The following is a 20,426-nucleotide window of genomic DNA, read 5'->3' on the forward strand; positions in this document are numbered from 1 at the left end:
TGAGCAGTGGGGCAGTTGGTTAAAAGAAGCTGAACCCCTGGATGTCTTAAAAGGCATCCAAAAATTGTATACAGAAAAGGAAAAGAACTTGTGGGTTTAGGCAGACAACAATGGATTTGTTAACAGTACATTGGAAACAGCACCTTCAGGAGGGACAGTTCTTGTTGGAATGCTCCCACATGGAGCAACAGAAGAAGGTTTTAATCTTGAGCTCCGATGCATTTGTGCAAGTGAAATATTAATATCATAAATAACTATGTACATATTTATAGTGTAATAAGACCTTAATATATATATATTGATATATATATATATTATATGTATGTCTATACCTATCTAGCTATATCTATATTTCTATATCAATATCTATATCTACGTATAAAATAGTAATAATGTGAAATAGTGCTGACAATACTAATTTGGTAGCTTTGGCTGCCCAGGGATGTAACATTAAACACTCTACAGAAAAGGATTGGCCAGGACCCTAATGTTAGAGGTCAACTTTGTGAGATTGTATACAATGAAAAAAGGAGGAGGGGATAGAATTGTCTATTTTTACAGGGTTTGCTGATACTGTGATGCAGAGTGCTTTGTCTGTTACTGTGAAAAACACTGTGAGTAAGACTGCAGGGTTTTTCATGTGCCAGACTATCCTCAAGCTGCAGGATTTGTTGAATGGGTGAAGGGGTTGTTAAAAGAGCAGTTGAACAAATAAGGAGATGGGAACCTGTCCCCATGGAGAACCCATCTCCCAGATGTGCTCCATGCCCTTAACAATGGCCCACTGGGGAAATGGAAACCCCTGGCTGTGCACAGCTGCACCCAATTTGCAACTACAACCATGGGCAGTGAGACTTGGACTGCCTGGGAAATTGTTGTGGGTGTGATGGCCCCTGGCAGGGCCAGCCCAGAGGCTGCAGGGCTGGACCTTCATGCATTGGAATTAATTAGGATAAATCCAAAGCAAATGAAAGCTGTCAATACTGACACAGGAATTCAGATTCCTCCAGGACACTTTGGTTTGGTAAGTGCTCATTTGGAGCTTGGTCTTGAAAAGTGTTCATGTCATGGCAGGAGGAAAGGAGGAATTGATGTAGAATATAAAGGAGAAATTACAGTAATTCTGTTAAACAATTGTCAATAAGATTGGGTTATTCAACCCCATGACAGGGTAGCACAATTATTGATAATGCAATTTTAAGCACAATTGTGAAAAATGGAGATCCACCTCCAGTTATTACCATTTGTGGAGATAAAGGGTTTGGATCCAGCAGTCCTAACAATGGAGTCAGAGTGTGGGCCCAGAGGCCAAGAGGTCCTCCAGAGGCAGCTGAAGGAACAGCTCTGGGGAAAGACAGCATTGAATCTTTAAACCTGGGCAGGAACAATGGGAATATGTCCCTGCAGCCAAGTGTTCGGTGTGAGAACAAATAGATATTACAGGATACTGTTTTACACATCCTGCCAGACCAAATCTCCCTGTTTGCCCCAATGGCCCCTTTGGAAAATGCTCTGACCCACAGGGCTCCCTGTGAAGGCTGCTGTGACACTGAGGGACTTGCACACAAATTCCATCCAGGAGCCTGGGTGCCCTCAGGGACTGGGACCCGGCCCCCTTCCAGCCAAAGGGGAAAGGGCCCCACCAAGCCTTGTTAGCCACAGACAACATGGTAAAGCTGAACAGCAAAGGGCCTTGGAGGCATTCTTCTGGAATTAAAAAGGCACCACCTCCATGGACAACACAATTTTTATTCCTAACTTGAATGAGATTGAGCAAAAAGAACGAAGAACAGTGTCACTAAAGTACTGTTGATGTCTGTAAGTTGTACCTTGATAGTCAGCCAGAATCTTTGTTTGCCACAAACACCTCCAGTGTTTCACCAAGGGATTAGTCATCAAAATTTAATGATTAGTTCTTGCAATTTCAAGATCAGGGTAGCCAAAGTACTCCATGTCAGTAATTGCTGGGTTTGTTCTCAGCTGAAGTTGGGAGGAATGGGGTTCCCTTGGAGGGCCCACCCTGTGGGGTGGCCAGAACTCAGTCCATGGGCTCTGACTCGTAACTGTCAATGAAGGGACAGTTCAAGAAAACACAGGAATACAATGGTCCGTTTGACAGGACTCACTAAGATTTCCCTTCAGGAGAAACCGAAGCCTGTTCTAGTTACAGAGGCCACAGTGTGAGGGGATTTTTGTGCTTTACCATCACTCCCCATGTCAGTAGAACTTGGGCTGCTGGAGCTGGTTCAGTGTCAGTGTTACACCACTCCTGGCTGCAGGGCCACCATTTAGGGTCCTTCAGCAACAATCACAAGGAAGACCTGGAGCCCAGAGAACATTTCCTCCCAAGGAGTGCCTTGGGTTTCAGAAAGCACAAGGTTCTGGTTCATCCTGTGCCCCATGTGTGCTGCCCCGTCCTGTGGAGTTGACTGGATGGATTATTAGAAGTAGCAGATAATGCTGTTAAATGTCCAATAGCACATCCTATGGGCTCCAACAAACACAAATGGGCACTCCACAGAACCGCACGGCCTTGGATTATCTGCTTGCTGGTCAAGGAGGAGCCTGGGCTGTCATGGGACAGGAATGTTGCACTGCTGTCAGTGATGGGTTTGAAGGCCAACAGTCAGCAATCACCTTGACAGAAAGAGCAGGAGAAGAGTGGCAGAAAGAAGAAAATTCTTCTTGGTGGGATTGGCTTCATGGCTGCAAACTGGAGGCTGCTGTGAAATGCATTTGTGGTAGTGTCTGTCATCACTGCAGCATGTGCACTTGGTGTGCACTCTAACATTCTATGTTTGAGTTGTTGTGACACTTTGTGCTGGGAAGTGGAGTATTGAGACTTGTCTTAAAAGAGACAGTCTCAACAAAAGAAAGGCATTTGATAAATAAGAGAGAATAGTAGCAACTCTTTAGGCATGTTTGAAAAGGAATGTGAATAGCTCTGAGTAATGAAATGTAACAGCACTTATTTGAAGCACAAGGGGAGATGCTTTTATGCCTAATATCTAAATCTAAACAGTGTTATTGAAAGAATGGTTATGAATGTTGTACTTCATTGTAGCTCTCAGGGCCCATCCAAGTAGCAAGGCCTGAACAGGCTGGGATCAAGGCCTGAACAGGCCCGGAGGCAAAGTTCATCTCTAGATGAACCTTCCAACCAAATGTTATATTTGTATCCACTCACTAACAAAGCGTTATTAACAACATGATCAGTGGATGTGTTCCTTGATAAAACATGGATTTATCTTTCTGTATTCAGAAACCGGACAAGGTCCCATCTGGCCTTGTTTGGGGGTGAAGGATCAAAGTCAAATCCCTTGATTCCTCCTTGGGCCCTGGCCAGGCTTTGGGAGAAACCAAACAGGAGAATGAAACCAGATGTTCCCACCCTAGCAGTGCTGTCAGCTTGTTTGTTTAACAGTGTAAAAGCTGTGTCCTCTCACAGTGGGCTTGGAGGCTCCTTGCCTGCAAAGGTGGAGGCACCTGCAGGAATTCCCAGTGTCTGGGAGTGGCTCTGCAGTCCTTGTCTGCCCCAGCTGATGTGTGGATCTGGGTGATGGTAAAGTCTGAGGGTAACTGGTGATGGATCTTTCTTTAATCACTGCAGGCAATCTTTGTTACTAATGACTGGATGGATTGCTGAGCTTTTTTTGTAATTCTTTGCTAATGAATATGTGCTTTGCTAAGCTTATCCTTTTGTAATTCTTTGCAGCTGTGCATTATATAAATTACAGGATTCCTTAAGTTGGTGTCTGTGTCTTTGGTACTGACCCTACCCACTGGTGAAACAGGGCTCCCTGTTGCCTAAGAGTTACCTGGGAAGGCAAAAACCCTCACTCCAACATTCCCCCCATGTTCCTTGTTCCCCCCACTTCATACACTGAGAATGATGTCCTGTGGTCTGGGGTATCCCCGGGGTCAGTTGGGGTCACCTGTCCTGGCTGTGTCCCCTGCCAAGCTCCCCACAGCCCCAGCCCCTGCCCAGGGTGGCTGGAGGAGGGGCAGGACAGGCCTTGGCTCTGTTGCAGCTCAGCAAGAACAAAACCATCTCTGCGTGCTCAGCCCTGTGCTCAGCACGCAGCCCAGCAGTGTCTCAGTGCCAGTGTCTGTACCCTCAGTCCCTGCCAGGGCTTTCCATGGCAACTGCCAGGACAGGTGACCCAGGTGTCACCCCCAGTGAGGGCTGCCATGGAAACAGTGCCAGCACTGCCCCTTTCTGTCTGGCTGAGCTGGCCTTTGGCCCTGGCAGTGCCCTTTGCTGATGGTTCCTGGTGCCTGAGCGGCCAGCGCGGCACAGGGCAGGTGGCCATGGCACAAGCCCCCAGCAAGGGATCCCCTCTGGCTCTGGGCAGTGACAGCAGCCCTGAGCAATGGGCTGGCGCGCTGGGTCGGTGCAGTGTCCATCCAACAGTGTCTTGCAATGGCCCAGTGCAGACTGGGATGATGATCCACCCTCACAGCTGGCCCAGGGCAGGTCTGCAGTGCCCTTCCCCACAGCCTGTCTGCACAGAAGCACTTGGTGGGTGCTCTGCATTTCCCTTCCCTCACTCCTGGGTCTCTCCCACACCTCCCAGCTCGGAGCTTTCAGCTGCAAGGAGTTCAAAGCTGGTCTGTCCTTCAGGAATTGGTCTAATTCTGCCCTGAGCAAACTCTGGATTTGTGTTTATTGCAGAACTTCCTGTGTGTCTAAAACATTCCTTGCAGGGTTCTGCCTTAGGGAAGGGGAACCTCCTTGGTGGCAGCTTGGGCTTGGCACACACTTGAGGAGGATGTTTGTTTTCAATGGGGAAACTCAGGAGTTTTAGATTGGTTCAAAATACAAAAGAAGATGACCCCTCTTTGGCTGTGTACAGCCACTTCTCTGAGCAAAGCAGGTCCCAGGTGAGTGAGGAGAGACAAAATGGGCTTGGGGAATGTGGAGCAAGGTTGTCCACGCTGCGTCAGAGCTCAAGGCACAGCTTCTCTGAGCAGGCCAGAGCTCCTTAGGAGAGTCCCTGCTGGATCAGTATCAGTCACTGAATGCTGCAATCACCTCTTGTGTAATAAGAACAGCAATAAAAGACACTCTTTAAAATAGGAATACATACTTGCTAGAAGCTCTTTGAAATATTTCTCCATAACTGAAAAAGGAAACCCTCCTAATGAATTGCACTAGAGCGGAGGGAAATCAAGGCAGAGCCATGGTTGGTTAGGACTTGCTTGATCCTAATGAGCCCTATGGTGCATTTAGAGCTGAGCCCTGGAACCTCTGGGCCTGAGTGGAGATTGCACAAACCTTTCCAGGAGTCAGAGTCAGAGGAAACACCCAAAGTGTCTCAAGGCATTAATGGGTCCCACTGAGGTCCCTCTCCAACACAGGCTCCTCATGGACTCCTTGGAGGAGAGAATTGCAGACCAGGATGGCACAAAAGCATCTCAGAGACTCAGTGTGGAAAGGAAAATCCTTAAAAGCACCTAAAAGTATCCTTAAATCCATAAAGGACCTAAAAGCACATGAGTATCTCAATAAGCCCCACTGAGTGTCAGTACAAAGCTCTCAAAAGACGAATTAAAGCATATAATTAAGGCCATAATTGCACAAACCTCTCACAGAGTCTGTATCAAAAGGGAAACACCAAGTATCTTAAAATAACTGAAGTACCTTGAAGCATTAATGAGATCCAGTGAGTGTTGTTACTGACAAAGCCTCCCAAGGGACCAATTACAGCAGATAATTTGAGGCCATGATTGCATAAAGCTCTCAGAGAGTCCAAGGCAAAAGCAAAACCCAAAGTCCTTTGAAAACCCTGCAGTCCCTGGCAGCATGAAGGGGCCCCCAGGGCCATTGCTGAGCAAGGCTCCCCAGGGACTCCTTCCAGCAGATCCTTGAGGCCACTGGGATGTGGGCTAGGGGGGGATGCTGAGGGCAGGACAAGGGGCTGACAGTGCCCAGCCTGGCTGGGGCTGTGCCAGGAGGCCCCAGGGCCTCAGGACAAGGTGTCTCCTCCCAGCCCTTGCTGGCACAGACCCTGCTGCTGTGCCCCAGGCCCCCAAGACTTGGCTTCTCTTTGTCCTCACCTGTCATCACTGCCTCCAGTTCTCTGCTCTGCTTGGGGCCTGGCGACACTTTCTGAGTCGTGTCCCTCAGTGGGACCCATTAAAAGTCCAAGAAACTTTGGAGTTGGATTCTGACTTGGAGTTCTGGAGAGGTTTCTTCAGCTGTCTCTCAGGGACTGATGTTCAGGGCCTGATCACAAAGCCCCAGAGGGTCATTAAAGTCCTTGTGCTGTGTCTGTGCTGTTGAGCTGGGCTGGGCTCCTGGCACAGAGGCAGCTCCTGGTAAGCAAGCAGAGCTTCAAAAGCACATTTCTCTTGATGAGCAGCTCTTCTGCCAGCCCAGCAGGGCTGGGGCACTGCCTGCAGCCAGCCCAGGCACAGCCCAGAGGCACAGAGAGCTTCAATCAGTCAGGACTGGGAAGGTGCTGAGAAGTGCCTGGGGCAGAATCCCTGCCAGCCCTTGGCACAGGAACCTCTGGCTGCAGGACAATGCAGCTGCAGCTCCTGGAGTGATCTCCTAAAGCTGGAACATCCCAATGCCTGCAGACCCTGTGAGTACATTCTCTGATTCTCTCTTGTGCAGAGCAGCCAGGGGTGCCCAGGGCTGTCCTGCAGAGCAGGCTCCTGCAGCCCAGGGCGCTGTGCTGGGGCAGGGACTCTGCTGCCTTCCAGCTCTCAGCCAGCCCAGGGAGCTGCTGCCAGCACTGGGGGACAAGATCTGCGGGGAAGGAGAGAACTGGTAAGGCTTGGAAGTGTTCTCTTTGTGTGGTGAAGATGCTGCATTGTTCAGGACTGCTCCCAGCATAACATTCATTTTCATAACATTTCCATGTAGATTATACAGGGAACACAGCTAGGCTGAGGCTGCATAAAAGGGAATTTCCTGTTTTTTTAATCTACTACTCTGGGTTGCCAAGCTGGGAAATTGCCCATATTTATCTCTCAGTCCATGTTGGGAAAAATAAAAACATTTTTTCTCACATGTTAACAAACCAGGCAGTAACAGAAATCAGCACAGGGCCCCTTAGAGGCAGCATCAGTGTCACTTTTCCAGCCTCCTAAGGGGTGCTCTGATGTTGCCATCAGAGCCTGCAGAGCCAGAGCTGCCCCTGGGCAGTGCCAGAGCTGGGAGGGGTCTGCAGAGCTGAGCCCCCAGGGCTGGGCTGGGCTCTGGCAGCACTGGCAGGGCCCAGCCCTGGGCACAGGGAAGCAGCTGCTGGCAGGGACAGCTCCAGGCAGCAGAGCCCTGGGCAGGCAATGGGGGGAAAGTGCACCCAAGCTGTACTGGGATACTTAAAGTCCTGTCCAAACCCAAGTATTCCATGATTATTTTTTTACAGATTCCCATGCCAAGTCACAGCAAATGTCCAACAGCAGCTCTATCAGCCACTTCTTCCTGCTGGCATTGGCAGACACGCGGCAGCTGCAGCTCCTGCACTTCTGCCTCTTGCTGGGCATCTCCCTGGCTGCCCTCCTGGGCAACGGCCTCATCATCAGCGCCGTAGCCTGCGGCCACCACCTGCGCACACCCATGTTCTTCTTCCTGCTCAACCTGGCGCTCAGCGACCTGGGCTCCATCTGCACCACTGTCCCCAAAGCCATGCACAATTCCCTCTGGGACACCACCACCATCTCCTACACAGGATGTGCTGCACAGCTCTTTTTCTATCTGTTCTTCATCTCAGCAGAGTTTTGCCTCCTGACCATCATGTGCTACGACCGCTACGTGTCCATCTGCAAACCCCTGCACTACGGGACCCTCCTGGGCAGCAGAGCTTGTGCCCACATGGCAGCAGCTGCCTGGGCCAGTGGCTTCCTCAATGCTCTACTGCACACGGCCAATACATTTTCTCTGCCCCTGTGCCATGGCAATGCCCTGGGCCAGTTCTTCTGTGAAATCCCCCAGATCCTCAAGCTCTCCTGCTCCAAATCCCACCTCAGGGAAATTGGGCTAATTGCTTTTAGTGCCTGTTTAGCACTTGGTTGTTTTGTGTTCATAGTTTTCTCCTATGTGCAGATCTTCAGGGCTGTGCTGAGGATCCCCTCTGAGCAGGGACGGCACAAAGCCTTTTCCACCTGCCTCCCTCACCTGGCTGTGGTCTCTTTGTTCCTCAGCACTGGCACATTTGCCCACCTAAAGCCTCCCTCCATCTCCTCCCCATCTTTGGATCTGGCCCTGTCAGTTCTGTACTCGGTGGTGCCTCCAGCCCTGAATCCCCTCATCTACAGCCTGAGGAACCAGGAGCTCAAGGCTGCAGTGTGGAGAATGATGAATGGATACTTTCAGGAACATTAAACCGCTGGAGAGTTTCTGCAAACCACTCCTAATAAAAGTAATCTTTGATAATTCCTGTTAGTTTTGTTGTGGGTTTGTTCTTTTGTATTACTTTTATTAATACTGACCACAAAGAAATGTACTTGTTTGTACCATTTCTCATTACGTTTCTCTCCTAATTTAGAGCAGCCCCAGCTTGTGTCAACAAGGAATTGTTCTCTCAATGACTTTAAACAAACTAATTGATCACCCAGCAGAGTTTTCTCCAGAGATGCCCTTTTGTTGCCTTCTCTGGAGCTGCAGCAGCAATGTCTGTGTGCAGAGCTGGGGCAGATCAGTGCTGGCACAGCAGCTGTGCCCAGCAGCAGCAGCAGCACTTGGTGTTGCCAGTGCTGCTGCCGTGGCCCTGCCCGCTGCCCTGGTGGCCCTGGTGTTGCTGCAGGGCCTGAGTGCTCTCGGGGCCGGGCACAGTCCTGGGGGTGGCAGTGGCGGGGCTGCAGCAGGGACAGGCCATGGGCACTGCTGGGGCAGCGCTGACGCCTCAGGCCAGGCCCTGGGGGCTCCAGGCTCCTTGCCCCGGCTCTCTCAAGAACACGGCCAGGCCAATGCTCAGCACAGAAAAGCCCCAAGGTGAGCAGCCCCAGGCTGGCTGTGGGCAGGCTGGGGGCAAACAGCATGGCTGGGGCTCTGCAAGGGCCCTGGGGGAGACGGGAAGGAGCAGCAGGGCAGGGGCTGATCCATCCCCAGTGTGCTGCACAGCCCAGGGCAGCGTCCCAGAGCGTCCTCATGGAGGTGCCAACAACATCTCCCCTCTGCAGCCCTGGCCTCTCCCCCAGCTCACAGAGGTGCCGCATCCTTGCAGGCACAGCCACGGCAGCACTGGCTCAGGAGCCCCTGTTTGCATTGCACAGAGCAGGCGGGAGCACCCCCATGCTGCTGCTGTGGGGACATGAACCTGAGGGAGCACAAATGCCATCAGCCCCTGGGGCCAGCAAGGGCTGGGGGACACCAGGGAAACCACTCAGCTTTGTCCTGGCCTCTGCAGTCAGCCAGAAAGTTTGTTCCCATTAGCTGGGAGATTCCTGTCCCACTGCAGATGCTATTACTCAGAGCCAGGGCTGCCTGGCAGCCACCCCCAAACTGCCCTGAGCATTTCCTTGGCTTCACCTTTGCTTTTTTTTCCCCCCTTTTTTTTTGTACCAAATTCTTCCTCTTGCCCAGCCCTGTTCCCTCCCCTGCAAACAGCCCATCCCTGTTTGCCCTTTCCTCTCTGGCCCCACTCCCCATTGCAGTTCCTGACGTGGCACCATGGGAACATCCCTTGGGGAACAGGATCATCCTCCAAGTGCTGCAGGAATTGTCTGCAGGCTCCTACAGTGCCTGGTGCTGCTCCCTTGCCAGAGGCACCCCAGGCCAGGGGGGCACATCTGGGCTGCTGTGTCTGCCTGTGGGGCTCCCTGTTCTGGGCAATGAGGAGGAGCTGAAGAGGCTCTGCAGGACTGACAGGATGGGCTTTGGGGCTGGCAGGAGAAGCTGAGGCACCTGGGCTGCTGGAGCTTCTGAAAAGGAGGCCCAGGGCTCATCCTGCAACTGCTGCAAGGGTGGTTTCAGAGAATCCCAGAATCAGCAAGGTTGGAAAAGACCTTGGAGATCATCAAGTCCAACCTGTGCCCTGACACCACCTTGTCTCCCCCGGGCCTCCTCTTCTCCAGAATAAACAACTCCAGCTCCCTCAGCCTGTCTTCACAGGACTTGTGCTCAAGACCCTTCACCAGCCTTGTTGCCCTTCTCTGGACACACTCCAGCCCCTCCACGTTCTTGCTAAATTTGGGGTCCCAGAACTGGACACAGCCCACGAGGTGCTGCCCAACCAGCACCCAGCACAGGGGAAGAATTGCTCTCCTGGTCCTGCTGGTGACACCATTCCTGATCCATAGGAGTGCCAGGGGTTGGATGAGGGAAATGGTCGGGAGGGGGCAGGAGACACAGTCTGATTGACTCTCAGCCATGAAGGGTCTTGATTTTCATACCTATTCAGTCTGCATTAGAAGGTGCTGGGGGTCAATATCAACTGGACATTGCTGATATCAATCTATAAACAGGAAAAAAAATTAAACAGAACAAACTGTTCTCTCTGCATTGTTTTCAAGACAGTATATACACTTTGAATACACTTCAGATATCTGTCTAATTAATTACAGAAAACTTGAAAACTTCTGTTATTACAAATGGCTTTTCTTCTTTGGACATGTTGAACAAATGTTTATGAGCTTTTCTCACTGAATTCCTGAACTGAAGAGCTCAAGAAAGAAGAGGCCTTGGGAGTAGGAAAATTCATCATCAACCTCCAAGTGGCTGAGGATCCATCCCCATCAGAGCAGCAATGAACAGAAATGGGCACAGCTTTGTGGCTGCCCCAGCTTTGGGATGGGCCCTGGGCCTGGAGCAGGAGCAGCTCTTGAGGGCCCCAAGGCTGGGGCTCTTGTGCTGCCCTGGGCACATGGGATGGCAGCAGGGGCTGCAGAGCTCTCAGCACCTGAGCCAGAGGGCAGCAGGGCAGGCAGGGAGCCTCCTTTGGCCTTGGCCCAGCACCTTCCCCCATGGCTGGGGCTGAGTCCTGTGTGAGCTGCAGCTGCTGCTGTGCCCTTGGCAGGGGCTGAGGCCGTGGGGCCAGTGGCCAGAGCAGCCTGGCCTCAGCAGAGCTGTGGGGCCAGAGCCGGCTGGGCTGGGCTGGGGAGAGGCCCTTGGTGCTGCCCAGAGCTCAGGGCAGCTGGCAGAGCTTGCAGGGAGCTGGGCTGGGCTCAGAGAGCCTGCCCCAGAAACCATCAGTGTCCATCTCAGCCTGGCTGAGCGTGCAGGGGCAGGACTCAGGCCAGGCCTTGTGGGGCAGGGCCAGCGCCTGTGCAAGGCATTGAAAACAGGCAAATGCCCCAGAGAGGAGGCTGCTCTGTGCCCTTGGGGGCACGGACAGAGCAGGGAGGGGGCCCAGGACATTTGTCAGTGCCAGCCTCTGTGCCCAGCCCTTGGCAGCCCTGGCTGCTGAGCCCAGCTTTGCGCTGGGCTGAGTTTGGCTGTGGCCCAGCTCCATCCTCCTGCGGGGCTCAGGGCCTGTTCCCGGCCATGGCCAGCCCTGGCCGGCCTCTCTGCTGGCCCAGAGGCTGGCAGAGCCCGGGGCAGGGCTGTCTGTGCAGGCCCACAGGTGCCAGGGGCTGTGCAGGAGCTGGCAGAGGCTGCCCAGCAGGGAGGCCATGGGGCACAGAGCCCCAAGGCTGCTGTGGGCACCACGGCACAGGGGCCATTCCCAGCCGCAATGCTCCTGGCCTGGGCTGGGCCTGCACAGGGGCTGGGCCACCATGGCTGGGCCAGCACAGGGCCACCAAGGGGCCACGCAGCCGCTGCCGGGGCTGACAGCAAGGCCAGGCACACACAAGGAATTGCTGAGCATGGCCTGCGCTGGCCAGGCCTGACTGTGCCACAGGCAGAGCTCAGCTGCACTTGGGGGCTGCAGGAACACTCAGGAGCCCAAAGAGCCTCCATGGCTGTGCTGCAGACCAAGGCTGGATCAGGGAAATGCAGGGCTGCTGTGGGATGGGGAGGGCATGGAATTCCAGCACACACCTCAGCTCTCTGATGATCCCGGCACCATGCTGGGCCCTGTTTCAGACTGGAGCAGAGCAGATGTTGATGGCACAGGAGCCCTGTGGGGCTGTGAGGGACCTGCAGCTTGCAAAGTGCTCTGCTCTCCCTCAGGTGCTCTCAGAGAGATCCAGTCCCAGCTGGGCACCTCAGGGCACAAGTGGCACTGCCTGTTCATGGGCACACAACTGATGTCTGCCTGGAAAGGGGCACAGGTTTTAATACCTGTTAGTTTCATAATATACAAGCTATTCTTTATTATCTGGCTCATTTTTGTTCTTTTAAGAGATGGCAAGTTTTCCCATCAGGAACAGGAATTTCCTGGATTTAACAGATTTTGCTACTGATGGCAGGAAAAGCAATACTGATTTTCCCCTCTCTCTTCACCCCCAGTATTCAGTCTAATATTTAATGACCCATTTCCTTCAAGTGTTTCCAGCTCTCCAGTTTAAATGGCCATGTCTAAGGACATCTCTTTCATTTAGAGCTTCTGTATCTATGTCCTTCCTGTTGCTACGAGATTTCCTCCTGCAGCTGGTCTCTGATCATTCCAATTAGTCCACCTTTAGTGGCTTCATGCTTTGAGCTCTAGGAAATTGTCCCACTTTCAGAAGTTTCAATAACATCTTAGCATCTTAGTGGTAGTTTTATCTTTTATATCATCTCTTTTTATGTCTTTGTCTAAAATCCTTCCTGTATGGCAATGCCTTGTGGATGGTGGACATGTCAGATGTTATTGGGATGTCACAAGGAGTTGAGGGAAGGGTTTTAATATTTATTAAATTTTATTATGTTCACACTTTTTATGTTGGCTATGAAGAGAAACCTTCCTGTGCCTCTGAGTCTCACCAGTTCCTGACCCCCAAAGGACACAAACATGATCAGTTGTGGTTCCCACTCCAGTGCCTGCACTTGGACCTCCCTCCATAGCCAGAGCAGAGCTCCCTTGTCCCAGAAAGTGCCTGGCAAAGGAGGGATGAAGGAAAGAGGACAGGCTGTGGGGAACAGGGCCAGGGCAGAGCCAGGGAGAAGAATGACTTTTGCATATGATGGAGCTGTTCCTTCCCTTGGCTTTGTTGGCTGACAAGAAATGAATATCCCTCTGTGTCTCGGGCAGCTCCTTCTCCAAGGAAAGCAGATGGGACTTGGAGCCAAGGAGCTGAAAGCTGCAGGTGCAGCCTGGGCTGGAGGGAGCTGAGATTTGCACAAGGCTGCTCTGAGTGCCAGGGCTTGGATGGGGGAAATGGTGGGGTGGGGGTAGGGACAGAGTCTGATTGATTGTCAGCCATGAAGTGTCTTGATTTTCATATCTATTCAAACTGCATGAGGAGGTACTTGGATTCAATGTCCATTGGAGATTGCACATATCCATTTATTAACAGGAATAAAAAACCTAAACAGGACCTATAAATCTTTTCTCACTGTCCTTTTAAATATAATGAATTCACTTTGAGTATACTACTGAGATCTGTCTAATTAACCACAAATGATTTGAAAACTAAAATCAAATTATCCCCTTGGAGGATAATTTGCAGAGTCATTTGCAGAAGCTTGGCTTGTTAAAGTATTCTGAATGTCAATGAGCCCTGGGACACTGAATTCCTGCACTGAAGAGCTTCAGTCTGAACAAGCCTCTGCAGCAGTGAAATCCAGCAGCAGCCTCCAAGGTGCTGAGGATGTCAGCAGCCCCCACTGAGGCCATCCCTGCCCAGAGACCGTGGGGGAATGGGCAGACAAGGAGAGCGTCCCTGGGGCTGGGCCAGCAGAACTCAGAGGCAGCAGGGGCTCCAGCCGGGCAATGGAGTGTGGAATGTGGCTGGGAAAGCCCTGCCTGGGCTGTGCCAAGCAGGACAGACAAGCCCTGACTCCCATCCCCCAAACAACTCTCTCAAGGAGACATTTAAAAGGAATTACAATTCTTTGTGTATTCTGAGTTGGACTCACTGGAGAAATACCAACAAGAGTTTCTCAGGATCTCAAAACAACCAAACAGCCTTTACTGGGAACTTTAAAAAATCAGAGAAACTTTGGCAAAAGGTTTATTATCATATTATAGTTGTTTCGGTTTGTTAATGTAAGATTTTTCTAATTTTGAGATTTCTTAGTTAGTGTATTGATGAGTGTGATGGGTTTTAGTCGGTTAATTATTTATGTATTTCTTTTTTTGTGAAATAGGATTAGGAGAAAGGTAATGTAGGTTTAAAATTTTAAGTGGGTATAAAGAAAATTTTATTATAAGTAAATAAAGGAAAAATGTAGTAAGAATTAAAATAAACTCTTTAGAACATTTTTTGCTTTAGACATTTTTTTTACTGACTGTTTAAAAAATTAAACTTAAAATTTCAAGTTAGTTTATTCTTTCTAGAATAGTCTTTTTAAGTTTTCTTAGGGAGAGAAATTTTCCATGTTAAGGTTTGGACATTTTGTTTACAAGAGGAAAAACTAGATTTTTTGTGGCTCTTAATTTTGTCATGGATAACAGTTGTCTGGGGAAATTTGTTATTGTGAAGTTGTTTTTATTGCTACAAGCTTTTTTACAGCTTGTTGATGGGCCATGTCGACTTATGTGAGTTTTTTTAAAGTCTTTATTATTGACTTTTAAAATTATGTTAATCTCTGGGAATACAGATCTTCTCTTGGGGATACTGGATGACTTTTTTTTTCTGTTTAAACTTCTGAAGAAATTACAGTTATTTTAACATTTGTTTATTTCAGTATGGAGGGTTTTTTATATTAATTTGAATATTTTCTTTTTTAAAATTTTATGGGCTATTAAAAAAAGAGTTTTTTCTTTATAGTTTATAAGAGGATTTAAGTTTTAAGATTAAGGTACTTTTTCTGCTTTTTTATTTGGGATTTAATTTCTTCTTTACTGACTTTGATGGATTTATATAGTTTTTTATGTACTTGTGTTTTGTTTTTTTCTTATACTTGAGGGAGGATTGAAGTATTGAAAGGATTAACACCTGACCTGCCAGTAACTTGTGGTGGAAGTTGTGGTTTAGTTGTGTTAGGATTGGTTTTATGGTTGGTTTTTGGGGTTTTTGTGTTTAAATTTAGTTGTAGGTTTATTTTGTATTGGTTGCAGGTTGTAGGGGTTTCTGGTTTTAGTTGTGTTGGGCAAGGGGACTTGATGGTAAGATTTTAACAGCTGTGGCTGGCTTTGTTCTGGTCAGGGTGTTGTAGCCTCTTTTGTTTTCCTGTTTGGTCATTGTTGGGTTTGGTTTGGTCAGAATGGAGCCCATGGGGGGCGGCCTGGGAGGGGGGAAGGGGCTCGGCCCAGGGCAGGGCTGCTTGGTTTGGTTTGGTTCAGATGGGGCCAGGGCTGGGACCTGCTGCTTCTTTGTTGAGTGGAAAAGAAAGAGGAGGCTCCTGGGTTTTGTCATCTTTAACATCTGTGTTTCACAGAGGCGTGTTCAGTACCTTAGTGTTTTAACAGATTGTCAGCTACACAAAAAGTTTTGTATTGCTTTTTAAAATTCTTCTCATGTAAAACTCTGACAGACATTCAATCAACAGAAAACACTTCTCAAAGCATTGACTTGGCCCATTCAACTTCACAAACCCTAAGCCTGTTCAATTTAATGTTAATCAAAATTTGCAGGAGCAGAGGAACAGAAGAAGACACAGAAAGAGAGAAAGATGAAAAAAATACAGAGAAGCACACACACAGTACTACAAACTCCTGGATTCCAGCACTGTTCAGATGGAAATTCCAAGAGGAGGTAGGGTCAAGATGTGTGCTTGCCTTGTGGTCAGCCTTCAATACCCCTTCCCCAGGCCCTTCCCCAGGTGGGATTTGGGCTCATTTGGTCACTCGGGAGCTGGGCTGGGGGCTCCAGAGGTGGCTGTGGAGCATTGCCTGTGCTGTGCCAGGGACTGGCAGCCACTGCTGGGCTGGGATAGAGGCTCTGGGGGGATTGGGGTTGCAGAGCAGGGCAGTGCTGGGGTTCCAGGGCAGGGCAAGGCTGGACCTGCCCCTTCCTCCCCCACACACAAAATGTTTCCAGCCAACAATCTCCTCCAGTCTGTCACAATAGAGAGGAGGTGAAATCCCAATTCTGGCCATGAATACCTGGCAAAGAAGGAGAGATCTTTTCCATAGTAAGGAAAGCAAAGAGCCCCAGTATTTGGAAGGCAGGTGAAAGCCTCACTAGTCCAAGGCCAGTCAGACTTGTCAGGAATGGCAGATTTTGTCTGAGAGCAGTGTTTGGATTTAGGGAATTTTGGAGGTGGAAACCCAATTTCAGCTATGGTCGTCTGGATAAACAGGACAGTTCATTTCTGTAGGAAGGAAAGCATGGAGCCTTCCCCAGTGTTCTGGGGACATATGGGAAGTGACCCTCATGAAACCATTGCCAGCCAGACTGACAATATCCTTATGGGAACAATCCCTGGTTATAACGAAATTTGGTGGTGAAATCCCAATTCTGGCCATGTGTGCCTGGAGGAGAACAACAGCTCTTTTCCATAGGAAGGAAAGCACAGAGCACCAGTGTTTCAACAGCAGGTGAGAAGAGACCCTCAACATGGCAAGATCAGCTGGACCAGTCACGGGCCCAGGAGGCCAAACTAGTCAGAGCTGTTACATTTTTCCTTTGTTTTATGGTGCCCCATAGTGTCACAATGGTACCTTGGTTCCATGGGACTTCACAGTCACAATGGTCCCAACAATTCCATGAGGCCTTGCAGTGTCACAATGGTCTCAGTGGTTCCATGAGGCCCCACAATGGCACGTGGCTCCTTTGTTCCATAAGCCCTGCAATGCCACAATGGACCTTTGGACCCTGGGGGTTTGCAGTGCCACAATGGTCTCAGTTAGCTCCACAGTGTCACAATGGACCACTGATGACACCAGGATCCACAATGTCACAATGGACCTTTGATTCCATAGGGTCTCCCAGTGTCACAATGGTCCCTTGGTCTCACAGGGCCCCACAGTGTCACCATGGTCCCTTGCTTCTATGGGCCCTGTGCTGGTGCATTCCCCCCTCCCCTTCTCAGCCCGTCCTGCCAGCTCAGAAATGCTCCTTGGGCCTCAGCCTTGGCCAACAGCACCTGGGCTCAGCTCCTCTGCAGCTCAGCACAAACACTGTCTGCTCCAGGCACTGCTGTGCCCAACCAGCTCCTGGTTGCTGTAGGAGCAGCCCTGGGAACTGTTTTTGTTCCCTCAGTGGCACAACATCCCTGTTCTCACACTGCCAAAGAAAGCTGTTGATGCCAAGTGCAGCCAGGATGAACCATTGCTGTGACTGAAGCCCCTCTCTTGGGGCCCTACAAACAGCGCTGCAAAAGGAGCCCCTTGGAGCTCTCCTGGGCCAGCGACTCCCTCTGAGTGGGGCCTCTCCCAGCCAGGAACTCTCCCGTTTGCTGCACTCGGGGATCCTGAACAAGGAGGGAGCCTGGGCCAATCCCCCCACTCCTCCAGGCTCAACCCTTCACCCACTGGGGAGATGCCAAAGCATCCACAGGGAGCATTTCCTGCCCTCAGGGGAATTTCTCACAGGTGCCTTGCCCTGACTCTTTGTGTCTGTGTGCACACAGGAGTGCCTGTGCTGGAGAAATGTGGCAGAAATGCTGCTCTCAGAGGGGTTGGAGTGCCTTGGACAGCTGAGTCAGTCAGGCCTGTAAATGAGGTTAAGTCACAAGGTCTAAGTGAAGTTAAATGCTGCTAAGAGTTGCTCCTTTGCTATGTTGTTATGTTTAATATAAGTTATAAGCTGAGTTAAATACTGTTAAGTGTTATTTCTCTATTAAATTGGTATGGCATAGGTTGTAAGTTAGGTGAAATACTGTTAAGCTTTGTTCTTTTGCTAAATTGTGAAGTTCAAGGTAGAAGTCAAGGTTAAATCCTGTTAGGTTTGAGCTGTGTTAAGCTTTTAGGCCATATTCCCTTTATCCTTGCCCTCACTGCCCTTTTTTGGTACACTCACACACACAGGGAGAGTTCTTGTTTCATTTCTGGTTTGATTGCCTGAATTTGTTTTGGTTTTGTTGTTTCTTTGTTTCCTTTGTGTGCCTGAATTGGCCATTCAGGAACAGAGTGACTCTTGCCAAGGAACTTTGTGGTGCTGTCCCTTAATATTAAATCTGGTTTTTGCTGATCCCTTGCTGGGGATTTTTTCAGCGCTCTCAAGTGCTCATGCATAAGAGGGTGAAGGAGCCCTCGCCGAGACTCTGGCCCTGGGGGACACGGGGACACTGCCGGGGGGTCCCTGACCCCCTCTCCCACCCCCCAGGGCCCCGGCCCCCCGTCCCCGTGTCAGGCTCTGGGGTCGATCTCGTGGAACATCCTCTGGGGAGGCTGCGGCGCCGGGGGCGGGGGGACCCGGGGGGACAGGGGACCCCGCTGTGCACGAGCAGTGTTGGACTGCTCTGGGGAACTGTGAGGGGGGCTGGGGCAGAGTGACCTCCCCAGTGCCCTCACACAGCCCCTGTGATGACACACAGCCTCCTGTGATGTCACACAGCTCCCTGTGATGTCCCACAGCTGATCTGTGATGTCACCAAGCCCGCTGTGATGTCTTACAGCTCCGTGTGATATCACACAGCCCGCTATGATATCACAGCTGAAATTATGATGTCACAGATTCTTCTGTGATATCACACAACCTACCCTGGGATGTCACACAGCCATTCTATGATGTCACAAACTGATCTGTGATGTCACAGCCACTCTGTGATGTCAGAGAGATACCCTGTCATGGCATAATCCATTCTATGATGTCCAGCAATTTATGTCACAGAGCCTACTCCTCGATGTCGCAGGCAACTCTGAGATGAAACACACCTACTCTGTGATGTCACAACCTGCTCTGCGATGTTACACAGTCACACGGTGATGTCACAACCCACTCTCTGATGTCACAAAGCCACTTTCCATGTTGGCAGAGTTTGCTCCATGGCCTCACACCCTATTCTATGACATCACAGCCAGCTCTGTGATGTCACAACCCCCTCAGTGATGTCAAAAAAACCTCTCTATGATGTGATACTGCCACTCTCTAATGTCACAGCACACACTTTGACCTCACAGCCTGATCTATGATGTCACACCCTGCTCTGTGATGTCACACAATCCCCTCTATGATGCTCTAGCTGCTCAATGACCTAACACAACAAACTCTGTGATGTCATAGCCCAACCTGTGACCTCACACAGCCCACTCTGTGCTGTCACACAGCCCCTTGCTGACATCACAGCTGCTCTGTGCCTCTAGGACACAGCCACAGAGGTGCCGCTGTGACACAGCCCCCTCTGGGACATCCCCCAGCCCCTGCCAGTGCTGAGCCCCTGTCAGCTCTGGCTGTGCCCTGCTGGTGTCCCTGAGCTGCCCTGGCAGTGCCCCAGCCCTGCTGGGCTGTGCACAGGAGCTGCTCCTGGCCAGAGCTGTCTCTCTGCAGCGCTGCCCTTGCCAGGAGCTGCCTCTGGGCCAGGAGCCCGGCCCAGCTCAGCAGCACAGACACAGCACAAGGACTTCAATGACCCTCTGGGACTTTGGTGCTCTTTGGATTCGACTTGTCCCTCAGAGTGTGCTCAAAAACCTGTCAACATCTCAAAGTCAGATTGAAACACAGAAGTTTTCTTGAAGGGTTAATGGTTCCCATTGAAGGACACAACTGAGAAACTGTCCCCAGCTTGCAGCCAGAGCAGAACACGAGGCAGTGATGACAGCTGGAGACAAACAAGGCAAAGGTGTCTCTGGTGCTGAGCAAACCTGGATGTGTTTCAGGAATGCAAAGGACCAAGGCCGGAGCCCCAGCCCCTGGCCAGGCACATCCTGTCCCTCCCTCATTGCTCAGGGCTCTTCCTGGGATGGGCACTGGGATGTGGGGATGTGCAATGCCAAGGGCAGCACCATGGGGCGGCCCCTGCCAGGCTGCTGAGCAGGGACAAGGAGGCAATGAGGCCCCAGGCCTGCAAGGGTCACTTGTCTCCTGCTCCTGGCTCAGGCCCAGGGCCAGCAGCCATGGCCAAAGTGCTGCCCAAGTTGGCTGTGTCAGGGCCTTGCAGCTGCTGCCCATCCCTGTGCCCTGTGCAGCCCAGGCTGTCCTACGGTGTCCCTGCCCTGCGCCTCTGTCCCTGCAGGCTGTCGTCATCCCCAGCTGCCCCACCTGGCTGGCCCCTTCCTTTGCTGACAGCTCTGCCTCCTGCCTGCCTCTGCCTGCCCACACAAAGCCTTGGGCTGCTCCAGGCTCCTTGTGGGGGATGCGTTGCACCAGAGCCCTGCCCTGGCCGGGTAATTCCTTTCTGCTGGTGTCCAGTCTGGGCCTCCTCAGCTGCCCTTGGTGCCATTATTGCCTTCTCATACTTATATCCTCTTTGAAGAAAAGCTCCAGCCTCTCTGAAACCACCCTTCAATCCCTTTTGGGCTACTCCTGTTCTGTCCTCAGTCTGCCCCACTGAGCCCAGAGCCATCAGCCTCTCCCTGCTGGTTATGTGATGAGGCCTCCAAACCCCATCTTGGGAGATTTTT

The 20,426-nt window shown here is 50.8% G+C and overlaps 1 protein-coding gene and 1 pseudogene across 1 annotated transcript; one reads left to right on the plus strand and one right to left on the minus strand.

The window, feature by feature from the left end:
* LOC135306092 (zinc finger protein 883-like) overlaps positions 1 to 20,426 on the minus strand; it is a 117,293-nt pseudogene that overhangs the window by 75,404 nt on the left and 21,463 nt on the right.
* LOC135305625 (olfactory receptor 14J1-like) lies at positions 7,314 to 8,335 on the plus strand. Its single transcript, XM_064429362.1, has one exon. It carries the CDS (start codon positions 7,403 to 7,405, stop codon positions 8,333 to 8,335), a length of 933 nt encoding a protein of 310 aa, XP_064285432.1. The 5' UTR covers positions 7,314 to 7,402.

The sequence above is a fragment of the Passer domesticus genome, chromosome 8, assembly GCF_036417665.1.
Source record: "Passer domesticus isolate bPasDom1 chromosome 8, bPasDom1.hap1, whole genome shotgun sequence".
In the NCBI taxonomy this organism is placed as follows: domain Eukaryota; kingdom Metazoa; phylum Chordata; class Aves; order Passeriformes; family Passeridae; genus Passer; species Passer domesticus.